Below are 18,947 nucleotides of genomic sequence, written 5' to 3' on the forward strand. Positions count from 1 at the left end.
CAGATCAAATGTATATTATAACCAACACTGCTAAAAAATACTTGAAAATCATCCGTCTTTCTATGTGTTCTAACAAAAAATACTTCTAACACTACTTGAACTTATGATCATATTATGCAATTCGTAGATTAATAAAGAATGGGCAATAAGTACGCCGTCATGCTGTCCGAGCAATTCAGAAGTAAAAAACTTCAACAAAATGAAGAGATCATCTTGTAAACATAGATAATTACTCTGTCCTAATTGTGTCGATGGAAACGACACACTTGTTATTCACAGTAGCAAAAGTCTATTCTTATAGAGGTGATGAAACTAAAGCTATGGATCCAATACCTCACTTCACAATTATCATCATAACCATTAATTGTTCTATTACATATCTGAGTCGAACACCATTCGACGTAGCAAGACTCCTCCACCGAGTACACTTCACTAGATGAGATTTAGCGGGATCGCGCTATAAAAATATACATATACATATACACTAAGCAAACAAAATATTCTTCTTTTTTTTTTTTCCCAAATATCCTGCAATATTTCTAAAATAAATATACACTTTCTCTCGTCATATCACTTATTTTCAAATAATCCTATTTAATGCTACCTATCTAAATTCCAGTGTCAAAAATAAATGTTGCACCATATTTGGATGGAAGGAGTATTACATTGGCTATATATATAACAATAAAAGATGGTAAAATTAAATGGTGAAGCACAGGGAAAAATTAGGTCAATTAATCAAACGGTGAATAGTTCTATTACCGCTGTATCTCATACAGTGCTAGCTGTCTACATATCCAAACAAACTTGAACAAAAAACCCGGGCAGCCCCTTTCGCAACCCTCACTAAAAACCTAATATAGGTACATTACATGGGAATTCTACATCTGCCACACCTTAAAGTTAAAACTAACTACCCGAGTTTAGTCTATCGAAGTAAAATATTTAGACAGTGGTAAAAAATAAAATAGTAAGAATTGTAGCATGAGGTTCCGTGGGAAGAAAATAAATAAGAGAGTTGATAGCATTGGAGATTACCATAGCCAAGTATGCCGGCTGTCGACAGCCTTGACTGATGTGGGCACCAGTGGCATGCGATTGTATTGTGCTGCGAATCTGTTGATGCACTGTGTCCTTCTGTCATTGTGGCCTCCGAGGCTGCTGATTCCGGTCGAACCAATCTCAAAAATACTACCTACATCACAAGAGTAGAGAGTATATGAATGGTGTTGATATCTTGCCTTGTATATGAACACGGAAGACAATTTATCGAACGTTTAAGCTTATTGGAAATAAATGCAACTTTTTAGGAGGTTGTAAATAATATATATGTATTTCCGACATTGGTATTGTTCTTAACCATTATATGTATGGCTTTGCTAGTAGAGGCTGCACTTGAAACATCATAAACCAAGAATCATAATTCCAAAAGTAGCTGAATACTTAAGAAAAATCATTATCGACCGTTCAAGAATAAATTCAATAGCCCGATTTCAATAAATTATTGGATGAGTGTGTGTGCATTATATATAGTACCTTTCACCCAAATTGGAGGAACGCCGGTTGCATTTGCGACAAGGAAAGACATTGCGATGTCTTCACAGTTCCTGGAAAGTAAATGTGTTTGATAAGGAAGCAAAGAAGAAAAAAGATAATCGAGAATATTAAAACTATTTTGATCGAGAAGAACCTGTTCCTGGTGACATATTCTCGAATAGAAGATGGCATCTCATGAGTATATATTCTTAGATACTTCTTATGAAAGAAGGCGGCTTTAGAGAGAATCATACTGTATGTTCCTGTCCACCAAACCGACCACCATCCGCTGTAGATGTACTTGTTCAGTTCCCCTTTCTGAGAAGCAAAGCAAACAGATCATCAAACTGAAGAATTAATGTCGAAAACCTCATGCAAGACTATGGTGTTGTTCGAAAAAATCCTTGAAGCATCACTACAATCAACTTAACAGAACTATCACCCAACCAATTTATGGGATTTAGAAATGAGTGTTGTTTTCAAACTAAGACTAAAACATTTGATGGAGCCATTCAAAACATTGAGGTTCGTCTCGATAGTAACAAGAAACTTATCACTTGTAGCATTACCATTGGCTTCTAGCAGTAAACAATAAATAATAGAAGGAAATGCCTGAAGAATAAAACATTGAATTAAAAGGAAATGGCTAAAAGGATAGCATGCAACAAGGAAAAAAAAAATTAAAAAAAAAAAAAAAAAAAAACATAATTTGCCACAAACTAAGCATGCTTATGTGAAGATAACCTTGAAACTTTTGGTTGTCTTTGAATATTTATGTGAAGCAGAATGAGGCTGCATACCGATGGATCAACCTGATGGATACGAGGCACAAATCCCACCATTGTATCCGGCGCACTCTGCCAGACATTGAAGGCAAACTCTACCGTAGCACATGGGAATATAATGTCATCATCTATAGAGAAGACCACATCAGTCTTCAAATCCTTGATTTCTTTAAATCTGTTGTTCAAACTGTCTTCCTTGTTAATATCAAATTTCAACTCAATTTCTCGGCCATCTTTGGCATTTGATTTCAAAACCTGGTTTAAAAGGCTAACAAGAGATTCTTGAGGATGGTCAGGTTCACTCCAGACAATGTGTACAGAATCAAGTCCAGGACATGATGCATAATGGGATATAGATTGCTTCAGAAGATCATTTCGCTTCCAAGTATTAATCAATAAGGTGTACCCAGTCCTGCATAACAAAAAAAAGTTAAGTCTTAGCATACACTAACATGTACCATTTATCAAGTCATCACCTATCGAAGGATTCAGGCATAAAAATCTTGAATAAATGCTGCTAAAATCCATATGTTTAACAATCAAGGGAATCCTGCAGAAGATTCAAAATATACATATATGCCAGGCATATGAACATTAAGCTTATGCAAGTATCCCGAGCATCTAGCTCCATTTTATTGTAAATTAACACAGAATATGCATTCAAATGAAGTTTTATGCTCCTGATGAAAATTAATAACTTTATCCCTCAAGCAAGTGGCTATTTAAAGAAACTTAATAGATATAGCAAAGTTGATTCAAAAGGTATTATGCTAGATGCAAAATGAAAGGATCTTTTTAGTAACTATCAACCATTATAATTATAAACCTTTAGAAAATCAAAGACAAGATGTGAAAAACTACTAAAATTAAATGTCAGATTTCTATAATCAACCCAACCAGAAATCCAGGAGATTTCGTTGCCTTTCTTGGATTTTCCTGCTGTTAGTTAAATCTTCACCGCGAAATTCGCAACAGTAATCTTAGAGCAACGAGATTCTGATCAATTAACTCGGTAAGCTCCAACTAGATTGAATTCAGTATAAATTAGATCAATTAACTCGGTAAGCTCCAACTAGATTGAATTCAGCATAAATTAGAATTAACTTAGAATCTCGATCTCAGTTCCTAATTTTAACCGGAGTGTAATTAAGGAAATAATTTCACCGTAGCAACCAATTGTTTCCATTAATGCAGCTCACTAGGAAAGTTTAGCCAAAAGCAAAGCTCAAATCAGACAACAAAAAAAACGTGTGAAGATTCACCCAAACCATACCGTGGAAGATGAGATCGGGAAGACGACACCGTATACTGGCTCCACGACGCCGTCCTCCCCGAAAGCGCGATCACCGTGAACAGAGCACAGCAAGCCAGTAGCAACTTGATCTTCGCCGATCCGACGGATAGCACCGATGCTGGCCTTATCGACCGGCGACTGAACAGTCCTGACCTCATTGTTTGGACGAGACGGTCTGGGGAAGAAAAGTCGGGCGGTGCTGTGAATTTTTTGGGGGTTTTGTTTGTTTATTTTTATTTTGTATTAAATTTATTATAGTTGTATATTTTTACCATTTTTTTATTAATAAATTTTTTATTAAATATAGTATTATATACGTTCTAATGTCTCATTTATAATATCAAAATATAGTAACTATGACCTTTAAAGATTCACGACAAAGTATAATATTAATATTTAATAAGCATTGGTTTTTAAATTTTAATTACTCACATGGTTCCGTGACTCGTTAAAATATTGTTATACTTCTCAGTGCATTGTTTATTTATTTATTTTTTTTGGTAAATATTTTAATATTAATATTATAATATTGGTGATGCAATTTTTCAATAATAAAAAATAAAATTCGAAAATAAAAATTATCTTCGAGCTTGATAAAATAAATGTTTGATATTTAAGAATTCTTAAGCGGATATATAAGTAAAATAGAAAATTGAATTTTACAGACTGAAACAATAAAACGGTGATCCCAAAGCAATTAGTGATGCCATTTTGAATTTGATGTCGGGTAGAAAATGATTGAAGATTATTCGGCAGTTGTTGGTCCAAATTCTTAAATACTCGTTAGAGACAATGCTTGAAACAGTCGCCCAACTGATTACAAGAACCGCTCTCAACCGCCTATCAACTCCTCCTTTGTTGATGTGTCTTGACCCGTCTTGCCAATAGTTCCCACCAACAGAATAATGAAGCTGAAAAAAAAATAAAAAATATCAGAATTATGTCTAAGTTTGTTGAAAAATTTGAAGCTATAAAATACAATCTTTATGTGAAAATTATGGTTTGAATTTTTTTTTAATATTAAATTTTTATAATTATATAATTTTGAAAAATACTTTTAATATCACGATACAATATGCAACTTAGAGCTTTTTTTTTTATGGTAGAATATTTTTTTTATATTAATATGTTGTATGAGTTCATTAGTTGGTGTGCATATTTTGCATTTTTAATTTCTTGAAAATAAAAGATAATATAAATATATTTTATGGAGAAAAAGAAAAAAAATGTTGTCCGATTTAGTCTTATGAGAGAGGAAGAGAATGAGTGAAAATAAATAAATAAATATAACATAAATATATTTTAGGAAAAAAAGAAAAAATAAAATATTAACCGAATTAGTCTTACTAGAAAGAAAGAAAACGAAAAAAAAAATAATATAAATATATTTTATGAAAAAGAAAACAGAAAATATTCAATGAAAGAGGTACATAATCAGATAAAAAAGAGTTTTTTTTTTTTTAAATAATAATGCGATAATAAACTTAAATAGATAAAATCGTATATAATTTTGGCCGCTCTCCCAATTACAAGGATAGAAATCTTTTGGTAGTTTGTCAATTAAATGATTTACACTATCATATATGTTGCCAAAATATCACAATAATGAAGCTGTAAAAAAAAATAAAAAATATCACAATAATAAAGCTATAAAAAAAATAAAAAAGATCACAATTATGTCCAAGTTTGTTAAAAAATTTGAAGCTATAAAATACAGCCTTTATGTGAAAATTATGGTTTGATTTTTTTTTTTTTTTAATATTAAATTTTTATAATTATATAATTTTGAAAAATACTTAAAATTAAGACAAACCATACAACGGATAAATCAGATTTAAAAAATTACTAAACTTAACATAATTACCAAACTTTCCTTACAGGAAGAAAGAATGAAAGCCCTGACGTTATATAAAATTGATTCCGATGGGTTTTCTTCTTACTCTCCTCAATAATTTTATAATTCTAGGGCTCCGGCCGCTGAAGTCTCCGGCGTGCATTCCGGCGAGCGGCAAGCAGAAGCAGCCGATGGTCCGCTACTTAGGGCTGTAACTGACGGCGCTGGGCACCGGCGGCCTGATGTCGAGCGTCTCCGGCTTGAGTTCCGATCATTTCGACGAGACCGACGGGGGCGAGAGGAAGAAAATGGTGAAATTTTTTCAGTCGTTCTTCTTCTTTATCAACATCGGGCACTCGGCCGGGAATGGGCTACGGAATCTGCGCCTGCGCCATTGTCGTCGGCCGGACGGCGTTCCTTGTCGAAGCTCCCTTGAGAATTGACCTCCATTCTTACACTATTGGGTGTTCATCTTTATTTTCCTGAGAAAATTAGCTTCGAGCGGGAGAGAGAAGCCATCGATCTGGACGCCACTGCTGTTGCTCTTAAGAATGAAAGTACGTTCCTAATCGGCCCTATTTTTGTAACTTTTCATTCGAATTTTTATTTGCCTTCAATCTGTGGGATTTTACAATTTTCTTTTTCTTTTTCTTTTTTTTCTTTCGATTGCAGAAGAGATGGAGAGAAAAAGGGAAAAAACCTCTGTTCCGCTTTGCCCTGTCTTTTCTACTGTGCCCACCGGACCGAGTAAGTATATCTGATGCAATGGGCTTTCTGTTCTTTTCAATTATATTGGTCTGGTTTTACATTTTCTTGGTTGTTAGTTTGTTTAATAATGATATATGGTTTCTTTACATAACAGGAAACAAATCTTCGGGACAGTGGAAGTATTAAACAGAGAGCTCACTGGAAATACGAAGAATGTGCTTTGAAAGGATTAAATATGATGAATATGACCACTTGTTTTTCACCTATCAGAATTCTGGGGTAAAACTTGTGTGTTGTGCCATTCAAACAGCTTTGATGTAGATTCAGATGGTAAGAGCCTTCATTATTTCTATAAATTATGTACATCTGAAAGGGCTTGGAGCCCTTTTTGTCTTTATAGGCCATTTGATTATGTCCACCTTCTAATATCTTTGCAGATGATGCAAGGACTTGCATTTGGTCTTAACGAAGAAACTTGCCTCAACATTCAACACCAGTTGCAGCTGCTACTTCTCTTGAAGGTAACTTTCTACCGGTAACACCCTAAGAACGGGCAAACAATCTAATAACCATCATCCATCTATAAATTTTTGGTATGATCCTGGGAAGGTGTATGAAAATATAGAATGAAAATAAAACATCTTTATTTGGATGAGGAATGGGAACCATAAGTAATTGCTCAATCCTGCATGAGATGATTGTTGCCGCTTGTTTTTTATTTTAATGTAGTGCTGTGTTGTAATTGTCCTCCTTTGTTTTATGTTGGACCGGTTTTTTTACCAAATGACAAATCTTTGGTGTATTATACGAGTGATTGCCTTTGGCTTCTTTGTTCAAGTACGTAACACTTGTGTTTTATTTGCTGATTGGATTTTAATTTACCACCATCCGTAAGCTGGAATTTCTTCAATCCTCAAACGGGAGTATGTTCTGTAACATAATTTTCTATTTTCAAATATCTACGTACTTATATTTATTTGAAATCATTTCAGATGCATTCGGGAAGCACGGAGGATTGCACGAGGGAAACATAATGGATTTTATCGACCGCACCAAAATAATAGAGAAATTCTAAACTTTCATTTTTAATGTTTTTGTTTATTTGCATTGCATTTAATTTAAATCTTTCTTGCATTAAGCATTAGCATTAATTTTATGTCCCGGGACATGCATGCTTAGATTTTCATACAAAATTTCATACGAATTATTAATCACATACTAACTATCTTGTTTTTTTACTATGTGTAGGTAAGCGATCGTGGACATTCCGGGGCCGACGGGGATGCATGTGACCTACATTACGAACAAACGGAGGTAAACTTCTTTAATTTATTTTTCTACTTTCAAATGTGTACATACTTATATTTATTTAAAACCATTTCAGATGCATTCGGGAAGCACGGAGGATTGCGCGAGGAAAGCAGAAGGGATTTTCTCGACCGCACCAAACAAAAAAAAAGGAGAATTTCGAAACTTTAACTTTTACTGCTTTTGTTTATTTGCACTGCATTTATTTTAAATCTTTCTTGCATTTAGGATTAGAATTAATTTTACGTCCCGGGACATGCATGCTTAGATTTTCATACAAAATTTCATACAAATTATTAATCGCATACTAACTATCTTGTTTTTTTTTATTATATGTAGGTAAGCGATCGTGGACATTCCGGGGCCGACAGGGATGCATTTGACCCACATTACGAACAAACGGAGGTAACGTTCTTAAATTTATTTTTCTACTTTCAAATGTGTACATACTTATATTTATTTAAAATCATTTCAGATACATTCGGGAAACACGGAGGATTGTGCGAGGAAAGCAGAAGGGATTTTCTCGACCGCACCAAAAAAAAAAAGGAGAATTTCGAAACTTTTACTTTTACTGTTTTTGTTTATTTGCATTGCATTCATTTTAAATCTTTCTTGCATTTAGCATTAGCATTAATTTTACGCCCCGGGACATGCATCCTTAGATTTTCATACTAAATTTCGTACGAATTATTAATCGCATACTAACTATCTTGTTTTTTTTATTATGTGTAGGTAAGCGATCGTAGACATTCCGGGGCCGACGGGGATGCATTTGACCCACATTACGAACAAACGGAGGTAATGTTCTTAAATTTATTTTTCTACTTTCAAATGTGAACATACTTATATTTATTTAAAATCATTTCAGATGCATTCGGGAAACACGGAGGATTGCGCGAGGAAAGCAGAAGGGATTTTCTCGGTCGCACCAAAAAAAAAAAGGGAGAATTTTGAAACTTTAACTTTTACTGTTTTTGTTTATTTGCATTGCATTCATTTTAAATCTTTCTTGCATTTAGCATTAGCATTAATTTTACGTCCCGGGACATGCATGCTTAGATTTTCATATAAAATTTCATACGAATTATTAATCGCATACTAACTATCTTGTTTTTTTTATTATGTGTAGGTAAGCGATCGTGGACATTCCGGGACCGACGGGGATGCATTTGACCGACATTAGGAACAAACGGAGGTAACCTTGTAAAATTTATTTTTCTACTTTCAAATGTGTACATACTTATATTTATTTAAAATCATTTCAGATGCATTCGGGAAACACGGAGGATTGCACTATGGAATCAGAAGGGATTTTCTCGACCGCACTAAAAAAAAAAAAAGGGGAGAAATTCGAAACTTTAACTTTTACTGTTTTTTGTATTGCATTCATTTTAAATCTTTCTTGCATTTAGCATTAGAATTAATTTTATATTCCGGGACATGCATCCTTAGATTTTCATACAAAATTTCATATGAATTATTAATTGCATACTAAGTATCTTGTTTTTTTTATTATGTGTAGGTAAGCGATCGTGGACATTCCGGGGCCGCCGGGGATGCATTTGACCGACATTACGAACAAACGGAGGTAACTTTGTAAAATTTATTTTTCTACTTTCAAATGTGTACATACTTATAATTATTTAAAATCATTTTAGATGCATTCGGGAAGCACGGAGGATTGCGCGAGTAAAGCAGAAAGGATTTTCTCGGTCGCACCAAAAAAAAAAAGGGAGAATTTTGAAACGACTTTTACTGTTTTTGTTTATTTGCATTGCATTCATTTTAAATCTTTCTTGCATTTAGCATTAGCATTAATTTTACGTCCCGGGACATGCATGCTTAGATTTTCATACAAAATTTCGTACGAATTATTAATCGCATACTAACTATCTTGTTTTTTTTTATTATGTGTAGGTAAGCGATAGTGGACATTCCGGGGCCGACGGGGATATATTTGACCGACATTACGAACAAACCAAGGTAACCTTCTTAAATTTATTTTTCTACTTTCAAATGTGTACATACTTATAATTATTTAAAATCATTTTAGATGCATTCGAGAAGCACGGAGGATTGCGCGAGGAAAGCAGAAGGGGTTTTCTCGGTCGCACCAAAAAAAAGAAAAAGGGAGAATTTCGAAACTTTTACTTTTACTGTTTTTGTTTATTTGCATTGCATTCATTTTAAATCTTTCTTGCATTTAGCATTAGCATTAATTTTACGTCCCGGGACATGCATGCTTAGATTTTCATACAAAATTTCGTACGAATTATTAATCGCATACTAACTATCTTGTTTTTTTTATTATGTGTAGGTAAGCGATCGTGGACATTCCGGGGCCGACGGGGATGCATTTGACCGACATTACGAACAAACCAAGGTAACCTTCTTAAATTTATTTTTCTACTTTCAAATGTGTACATACTTATAATTATTTAAAATCATTTTAGATGCATTCGGGAAGCACGGAGGATTGCGCGAGGAAAGCAGAAGGGATTTTCTCGGTCGCACCAAAAAAAAGAAAAAGGGAGAATTTTGAAACTTTAACTTTTACTGTTTTTGTTTATTTGCATTGCATTCATTTTAAATCTTTCTTGCATTTAGCATTAGCATTAATTTTACGTCCCGGGACATGCATGCTTAGATTTTCATACAAAATTTCGTACGAATTATTAATCGCATACTAACTATCTTGTTTTTTTTTTATTATGTGTAGGTAAGCGATAGTGGACATTCCGGGGCCGACGGGGATATATTTGACCGACATTACGAACAAACCAAGGTAACCTTCTTAAATTTATTTTTCTACTTTCAAATGTGTACATACTTATAATTATTTAAAATCATTTTAGATGCATTCGGGAAGCACGGAGGATTGCGCGAGGAAAGCAGAAGGGATTTTCTCGGTCGCACCAAAAAAAAGAAAAAGGGAGAATTTCGAAACTTTTACTTTTACTGTTTTTGTTTATTTGCATTGCATTCATTTTAAATCTTTCTTGCATTTAGCATTAGCATTAATTTTACGTCCCGGGACATGCATGCTTAGATTTTCATACAAAATTTCGTACGAATTATTAATCGCATACTAACTATCTTGTTTTTTTTATTATGTGTAGGTAAGCGATAGTGGACATTCCGGGGCCGACGGGGATGCATTTGACCGACATTACGAACAAACCAAGGTAACCTTCTTAAATTTATTTTTCTACTTTCAAATGTGTACATACTTATAATTATTTAAAATCATTTTAGATGCATTCGGGAAGCACGGAGGATTGCGCGAGGAAAGCAGAAGGGATTTTCTCGGTCGCACCAAAAAAAAGAAAAAGGGAGAATTTCGAAACTTTAACTTTTACTGTTTTTGTTTATTTGCATTGCATTCATTTTAAATCTTTCTTGCATTTAGCATTAGCATTAATTTTACGTCCCGGGACATGCATGATTAGATTTTCATACAAAATTTCATACGAATTATTAATCGCATACTAACTAACTTGTTTTTTTTTATTATGTGTAGGTAAGCGATAGTGGACATTCCGGGGCCGACGGGGATGCATTTGACCGACATTACGAACAAACGGAGGTAACCTTGTAAAATTTATTTTTCTACTTTCAAATGTGTACATACTTATATTTATTTAAAATCATTGCAGATGCATTCGGGTAACACGGAGGATTGCACAAGGGAAGCAGAAGGGATTTTCTCGACCGCACTAAAAAAAAAAAGGGAGAATTTCGAAACTTTAACTTTTACTGTTTTTGTTTATTTGCATTGCATTCATTTTAAATCTTTCTTGCATTTAGCATTAGCATTAATTTTACGTCCCGGGACATGCGTGCTTAGATTTTCATACAAAATTTCATACGAATTATTAATCGCATACTAACTATCTTGTTTTTTTTTATTATATGTAGGTAAGCGATCGTGGACATTCCGGGACCGACGGGGATGCATTTGACCCACATTACGAACAAACGGAGGTAACGTTCTTAAATTTATTTTTCTACTTTCAAATGTGTACATACTTATATTTATTTAAAATCATTTCAGATGCATTCGGGAAACACGGAGGATTGCGCGAGGAAAGCAGAAGGGATTTTCTCGACCGCACAAAAAAAAAAAGGGAGAATTTCGAAACTTTTACTTTTACTGTTTTTGTTTATTTGCATTGCATTCATTTTAAATCTTTCTTGCATTTAGCATTAGAATTAATTTTACGTCCCGGGACATGCATGCTTAGATTTTCATACAAATTTCATACGAATTATTACGCATACTTAACTATCTTGTTTTTTTACTATGTGTAGGTAAGTGATCCTGGTCATTCCGGGGCCAACAGGGATGCATTTGACCGACATTACGAACAAACCAAGGTAACCTTCTTAAATTTATTTTTCTACTTTCAAATGTGTACATACTTATATTTATTTAAAATCATTTCAGATGCATTCGGGAAGCATGGAGGATTGCACGAGGGAATCAGAAGGGATTTTCTCGACCGCACTAAAAAAAAAAAAAGGGAGAAATTCGAAACTTTAACTTTTACTGTTTTTTGTATTGCATTCATTTTAAATCTTTCTTGCATTTAGCATTAGAATTAATTTTATGTTCCGGGACATGCATCCTTAGATTTTCATACAAAATTTCATATGAATTATTATTCGCATACTAACTATCTTGTTTTTTTATTATGTGTAGGTAAGCGATCGTGGACATTCCGGGGCCGACGGGGATGCATTTGACCGACATTACAAACATACGGAGGTAACCTTCTTAAATTTATTTTTCTACTTTCAAATGTGTACATACTTATAATTATTTAAAATCATTTTAGATGCATTCGGGAAGCACGGAGGATTGCGCGAGGAAAGCAGAAGGGATTTTCTCGGTCGCACCAAAAAAAAAAAGGGAGAATTTCGAAACTTTTACTTTTACTGTTTTTGTTTATTTGCATTGCATTCATTTTAAATTTTTCTTGCATTTAGCATTAGCATTAATTTTACGTCCCGGGACATGCATGCTTAGATTTTCATACAAAATTTCATACGAATTATTACGCATACTAACTATCTTGTTTTTTTACTATGTGTAGGTAAGTGATCCTGGTCATTCCGGGGCCGACGGGGATGCATTTTACCGACATTACAAACAAACCAAGGTAACCTTCTTAAATTTATTTTTCTACTTTCAAATGTGTGCATACTTATATTTATTTAAAATCATTTCAGATGCATTCGGGAAGCATGGAGGATTGCACGAGGGAATCAGAAGGGATTTTCTCGACCGCACTAAAAAAAAAAAGAAGAAATTCGAAACTTTAACTTTTACTGTTTTTGTTTATTTGCATTGCATTGCATTCATTTTAAATCTTTCTTGCATTTAGCATTAGCATTAATTTTCCGTCCCGGGACATGCATGCTTAGATTTTCATACAAAATTTCGTACGAATTATTAATCGCATACTAACTATCTTGTTTTTTTTATTATGTGTAGGTAAGCGATCGTGGACATTCCGGGGCCGACGGGGATGCATTTGACCGACATTACGAACAAACGGAGGTAACCTTCTTAAATTTATTTTTCTACTTTCAAATGTGTACATACTTATATTTATTTAAAATCATTTCAGATGCATTCGGGAAGCATGGAGGATTGCACGAGGGAATCAGAAGGGATTTTCTCGACCGCACTAAAAAAAAAAAAGGGAGAAATTCGAAACTTTAACTTTTACTGTTTTTGTTTATTTGCATTGCATTCATTTTAAATTTTTCTTGCATTTAGCATTAGCATTAATTTTACGTCCCGGGACATGCATGCTTAGATTTTCATACAAAATTTCATACGAATTATTAATCGTATACTAACTATCTTTTTTTTTTATTATGTATAGGTAAGCGATTGTGGACATTCCGGGGCCGACGGGGATGTATTTGACCCACATTGCGAACAAACGGAGGTAATCTCCTTAAATTTATTTTCTACTTTCAAATGTGTTTATAATTATATTTAGTTAAAATCATTTCAGATGCATTCAGAAAGCACGGAGGATTGTACGAGGGAAGCCGGAGGGATTTTCTCGACCGCACCAAAAAAAGGGAGAAACTCGAAACTTTTACTTTTACTGTTTTTTTTATTTGCATTGTATTCATTTTAAATCTTTCTTACATTTAGCATTAACATTAATTTTACGTCCCGGGACATACATGTTTAGAGTTTTATATCGATGCATACTAACTATCTTGGTATTTTTTCTGTGTAGTTAAGCGATCGTGGACATTGTGGGGCCGATGGGGATGCATTTGACCCATATTACGAACAAACGGAGGTAAGTTCTTTAAATTTATTTTTCTACTTTCAAATGTCTATGTATTTATATTTATTTGAAATCATTTCAGATGCATTCGGGATGCACGGATGATTGCATGAGGGAAACACAATGGATTTTCTCGAACACACCAAAAAAAGGGGAGAATTTCGAAACTCTAACTTTTATTGGTTTTGTTTATTTGCATTGCATTCATTTTAAATCTTGCTTGCATTTAGCATTAGCATTAATTTTACGTCCCGGGACATGCATGCTTAGATTTTCATACAAAATTTCATACGAATTATTAATTTTATATCGATTATTTATCGCATACTAACTATCTTATTTTTTTATTATGTGTAGGTAAGCGATCGTAGACATTCCGGGGCCGACGGAGATGCATTTGACCCACATTACGAACAAACGGAGGTAAACTCCTTAAATTTATTTTTCTACTTTCAATTGTCTGTGTACTTATATTTATTTGAAATCATTTCAGATGCATTCGGGAAGCGCGGAGCATTGCACGAGGGAAACAGATGGGATTTTTTCGACCGCACCAAAAAAAAAAAAAAGGGAGAACTTCGAAACTTTTACTTTTACTGTTTTTTTTTTTATTTGCATTGAATTCGTTTTAAATCTTTCTTGCATTTAGCATTAGCATTAATTTTACGTCCCGGGACATGCATGCTTAGATTTTCATACAAAATTTCATACGAATTATTAATTTTATATCGATTATTTATCGCATACTAACTATCTTATTTTTTTATTATGTGTAGGTAAGCGATCGTAGACATTCCGGGGCCGACGGAGATGCATTTGACCCACATTACGAACAAACGGAGGTAAACTCCTTAAATTTATTTTTCTACTTTCAATTGTCTGTGTACTTATATTTATTTGAAATCATTTCAGATGCATTCGGGAAGCGCGGAGCATTGCACGAGGGAAACAGATGGGATTTTTTCGACCGCACCAAAAAAAAAAAAAGGGAGAACTTCGAAACTTTTACTTTTACTGTTTTTTTTTTATTTGCATTGAATTCGTTTTAAATCTTTTTTGCATTTAGCATTAGCATTAATTTTACGTCCCGGGACATGCATGCTTAGATTTTCATACAAAATTTCATACGAATTATTAATTTTATATCGATTATTTATCGCATACTAACTATCTTATTTTTTTATTATGTGTAGGTAAGCGATCGTAGACATTCCGGGGCCGACGGAGATGCATTTGACCCACATTACGAACAAACGGAGGTAAACTCCTTAAATTTATTTTTCTACTTTCAATTGTCTGTGTACTTATATTTATTTGAAATCATTTCAGATGCATTCGGGAAGCGCGGAGCATTGCACGAGGGAAACAGATGGGATTTTTTCGACCGCACCAAAAAAAAAAAAAGGGAGAACTTCGAAACTTTTACTTTAACTGTTTTTTTTTTATTTGCATTGAATTCGTTTTAAATCTTTCTTGCATTTAGCATTAGCATTAATTTTACATCCCGGGACTTGCATGTTTAGAATTTTATACTTTTGAACACACTGTTGCTATTCTTGAATTAGTAGCCAAAATCAATGTATGCTTTTACACACAAGGTTCGAATAAGCTGTTACTGATCAATCTCCACATAGTTTGGTTGATTCTGTCTTTTCCTCTACTTGCACTAATAATTAATTGCTTTTTGCATTTACTTAACATAATCAATCGTTCTAACTTGCCCTCCCACATGTCCGCAAGAAGATGATGCTGCAGTTACCATCTGATTTAGCTCGTTTGTCGTCTACCCACATGTAGCAATGTTGTCTTTCAATGAATGATTTTGTTGCAGCTGAAGTCGAGCCAAATGGCATTCCCGGAAACAGTTTCATCTCGGGACTCCAGACAGCCATATTCCAAGATTAGTAACCTTTACAGCTTAGCTCTCTTCCTTCCCCATCTTACATTGTTCAACCTTGTGGTTGGCAAGTATATTCATATGGTGATGTTGTCCAGTTGCCAGGAATTGTGTTCTTGTCTTAAAGATTTAGTTACTCAGCTCACCTGATCCTTTCTATTTCTATTTCTATGCAACTTTCTGATTTCAGCTGAAACATTACAAGAACGATGCTATGCTGGTTTAAGTCACATCGACTATTCGTTCATCACTACAAGTGTCATTACAAGAACGATGCTATGTGGAGCCCCACCCATGTTGTAGTGTGTATATATATATATACTAATACTCGTGTGAGCGCGGCAAGTTTTTGTTATGGTAGAATATTTTTTTGTAATGTTTTTATATAAATACGTTGTATGAGTTCATTAGCGGTGCATATTTTACATTTTTAATTTCCGGAAAGAAAAGATGATATAAATATATTTTAGAAAAAAAAATTTTAAAAATTGACCGATTTAGTTTTACGAAAGAAGAAGAGACCGAGAGAAAATGAGAAAAAAATAATATAAATATATTTTAGGGAGAAAAGTAAAAAAAATGTTGACCGAATTAGTCTTGTGAGAGAGAAAGAGAATCAGAGAACACATAATATAAATATATTTTATAGACAAAAAGAGAAAAATATATATATATATATTCAACCAAATTAGTCTTAGGAAAGAGGTAAAAAATTAGAGAAAGAGAAATAAGATTTTTTGTGTATTATTCAAAATATTATTCTAATAATATACATTGATGTATTTTGAATTTCTAAAGAAATTTTAAATACGAATATGAATATATAAATTTAAATAAATAAATTTTTATGAGAGAGAATAGAGAAAAAAAAAATGTCTTAACTAATTGGTTGGATGAAAAGAGGAGAATCGCCCGGTCAGTTGGGCCGGAAAGAGAAGAGAAAGTGTCAAGAAAGTGTCTGGTCAGATGAGAAGGATGAGAACCGACCTCTCAGCTTCAACCGACTTCTCGCTGGCTGGTACAAATATCCTCGAGGCCGACCGACTTCCCTCTCCAATCCTTTCCATTCCATTCCATTCCAGGCCAACTGACTTCTCCGGTGCTCTTAATCTTCCATCGCCTTCTTCATGGTTTCGTCGCCAGTAGGGCAAAATCCAGCCCTAATCTTTTAATCTTCTACAATTCCTTCATTCCTTCAGTCAGTCGGTCGTCATCCACAGGGCTGGAGGGATCTACCGCATGGCAAAAGAAGGCTTTCTTTCTGGTCGTTTATTGGGTCTTTATCTCTTACAAAATATATATATATATATATAATAAGAAATGTGTGACCGAATTGGTCGGATGAAATGAGGAGAACCGTCCAGTCGGTTGGGATGGAAAGAGAAAAGGAAGTTTCTGGTCGGATGAGAAATAAGATAACCAAACCATTCGGTTGAAACAGAAAGATACGTGAAAGAAATATAATAAATTACATAAATATCAATATTTTTTATAAGCTGTGCAACAAATCAATTTTAAAAAATTTAGTTTTTTTTTTAAAATATTATTTTATATTATACTTTTGTTTAGCTAATTTTTACAAACTTATATATATTAATATATTTGAAATTTCTAATTAAATTTTAAAAATTACATAATATATAAATTTGTAGATAAATAAACCATAAAAAAATAAATAAGTTTCTGACCGCTTTGGTCGGATGATAGGAGGAGAACCGTCCAGTCGGTTGGGATGGAAAGAGAAGAGGAAGTGTCTGGTCGGAGGAGGAAGAGGAAAACCGTGCAATCAGTTGGAATAGAAAGAAGAGAGAATAAAATATAATAAATTATATAAAAAAACATAATATATTAATATTTTTTAATTCTTTTTTTGGAATTGTAAATCTCTATCACGTTACAATATGCAACTTAGAGTTTTTTTTTTTTTTTTTTATGGTAGAATATTTTTTTTATATTAATATGTTGTATGAGTTCATTAGCTTGTGTGCATATTTTGCATTTTTAATTTCTTGCAAATAAAAGATAATATAAAGATGTGGACGGATGTGGCCTTTTTGATACTCAATCTTAGGGCAATAGATATAAAGATAATCAGCATTCGGGCAACTGCGACATTTATCATACTGCGGTGGTCGGGCATTCTTGCGATTATCTCTGTGGTGACCGAATCAATAGTAGTAGCCTTGAGCATATTGAAGCGAGTGTCCTCAAACAAAATCTTCTTCATCGCTGTTTTCAAAGAAGGCAAGGGATGGTGATGAAGCAAGGAAGCACACACAGACTCATATTTTGGACCAAGCTTCATCAAGAGCTGAATCAACCGAAATTGCTTAATCTGTATGTCGGCCTCGTCAATGCGATCCCACATAGACTGTATAGTAGAGAAGAACTCATTCATATTTTGGCGCGAGTCATGTGTCAGTGCATTCAATGACCCTATAAGCTTATAATAATGCATGCCTCCAGTAACCTGATATCGATGCTGCAAATAATCTCAAGCTTTATTGCCAGTGTCCATGCGGCGAAGTTGAATCTGAATAGACTTGGAATAGGTATTCCGACTCCAAGTAAGAATAATGTGGTTTTTACTATCCCACTCGTCCAAGGCATCCCGATAGTCTATGAGATCCGTATTGTTGATGGACGCTGTAAAAGTAACAACAGGAGCAATCGGCGCAGAAAAGTCGCCAATAACATAGCATCGTAATCTTTTACCAATCAAGAAACTCTTCATGGATTCAGCCCACAAATTATAATTATCACCAGAAAGAATAACAGTAATCCCGGAAGCGTCTACACAATCCATATTAAGAGCCATACTATGAAGCGAGAAAATCAAGAATAGTATAGCGCGCAAAAGGATCGTGCAGAAAATCACACTGGACAAACCAACCGTGCAAAATAAATTCAAATCAAATGGCAAAACTGACCATACTAGGATATCGGGGATCGAAGCAAAAGACGGCGGCCGGAAACCGCTTGACGTGGCGGGAAGGAGGCGGTCGCTGGAGGGATACGACATCGATCTGCGTTGAAGCGCGTGCGGCTGCCACACGCCGGCATTGACGGCAAAAATAATGATGATTAGTAGCTATGTCTATCCCAGAAGAAAAATAAGCTATAATACCATATTTAAATATTTGAAAAAAATAAAAATTGTATATCAACTTAAAAAGAGAGTTCATATATATAAGCATATATATATGGGACTCAAATAACAATATATAAAAATATTAAATACTTTATATATATATAACATCAAATT

The 18,947-nt window shown here is 34.0% G+C and overlaps 1 protein-coding gene and 1 long non-coding RNA gene across 33 annotated transcripts; one reads left to right on the top strand and one right to left on the bottom strand.

The window, feature by feature from the left end:
• Positions 1-700: 700 nt before the first annotated feature.
• LOC127245942 (glycosylinositol phosphorylceramide mannosyl transferase 1) lies at positions 701-3,835 on the bottom strand. 2 transcript variants are annotated; one of them, XM_051267109.1, is made up of 5 exons: positions 3,595-3,835; positions 2,349-2,733; positions 1,691-1,854; positions 1,537-1,607; positions 701-1,195 (listed from the first exon to the last, which is right to left on the bottom strand). In XM_051267109.1, exons 1-5 carry the CDS (start codon positions 3,771-3,773, stop codon positions 1,035-1,037), a joined length of 960 nt encoding a protein of 319 aa, XP_051123066.1. In that variant the 5' UTR covers positions 3,774-3,835; the 3' UTR covers positions 701-1,034. The 2 variants fall into 2 exon arrangements, with proteins under 2 accessions (XP_051123066.1, XP_051123065.1); XM_051267108.1 differs by having other exon boundaries at positions 2,337-2,733.
• Positions 3,836-5,500: 1,665 nt separating this feature from the next.
• On the top strand, positions 5,501-16,089 carry LOC127245944 (uncharacterized). 31 transcript variants are annotated; one of them, XR_007837561.1, is made up of 21 exons: positions 5,501-6,006; positions 6,122-6,196; positions 6,312-6,487; positions 6,595-6,678; positions 7,150-7,471; positions 7,542-7,870; positions 7,941-8,266; positions 8,337-8,663; positions 8,734-9,056; positions 9,127-9,451; positions 9,522-9,851; positions 9,922-10,253; positions 10,324-10,653; positions 10,724-11,054; positions 11,523-11,845; positions 11,916-12,236; positions 12,307-12,630; positions 12,701-13,031; positions 13,102-13,428; positions 13,498-13,797; positions 13,868-13,940. It is a non-coding gene; the product is annotated as an uncharacterized LOC127245944 (long non-coding RNA). The 31 variants fall into 31 exon arrangements; XR_007837569.1 differs by having other exon boundaries at positions 13,483-13,797; positions 13,868-13,932; XR_007837556.1 differs by lacking the exons at positions 13,102-13,428; positions 13,498-13,797; positions 13,868-13,940 and adding exons at positions 14,279-14,627; positions 14,698-15,044; positions 15,115-16,089 and having other exon boundaries at positions 5,502-6,006; positions 9,127-9,385; positions 9,786-9,851.
• Positions 16,090-18,947: the final 2,858 nt, after the last annotated feature.

Source organism: Andrographis paniculata, unplaced genomic scaffold (assembly GCF_009805555.1).
Source record: "Andrographis paniculata isolate CXL003 unplaced genomic scaffold, ASM980555v1 Contig25END, whole genome shotgun sequence".
Classification (NCBI taxonomy): Eukaryota; Viridiplantae; Streptophyta; class Magnoliopsida; order Lamiales; family Acanthaceae; genus Andrographis; species Andrographis paniculata.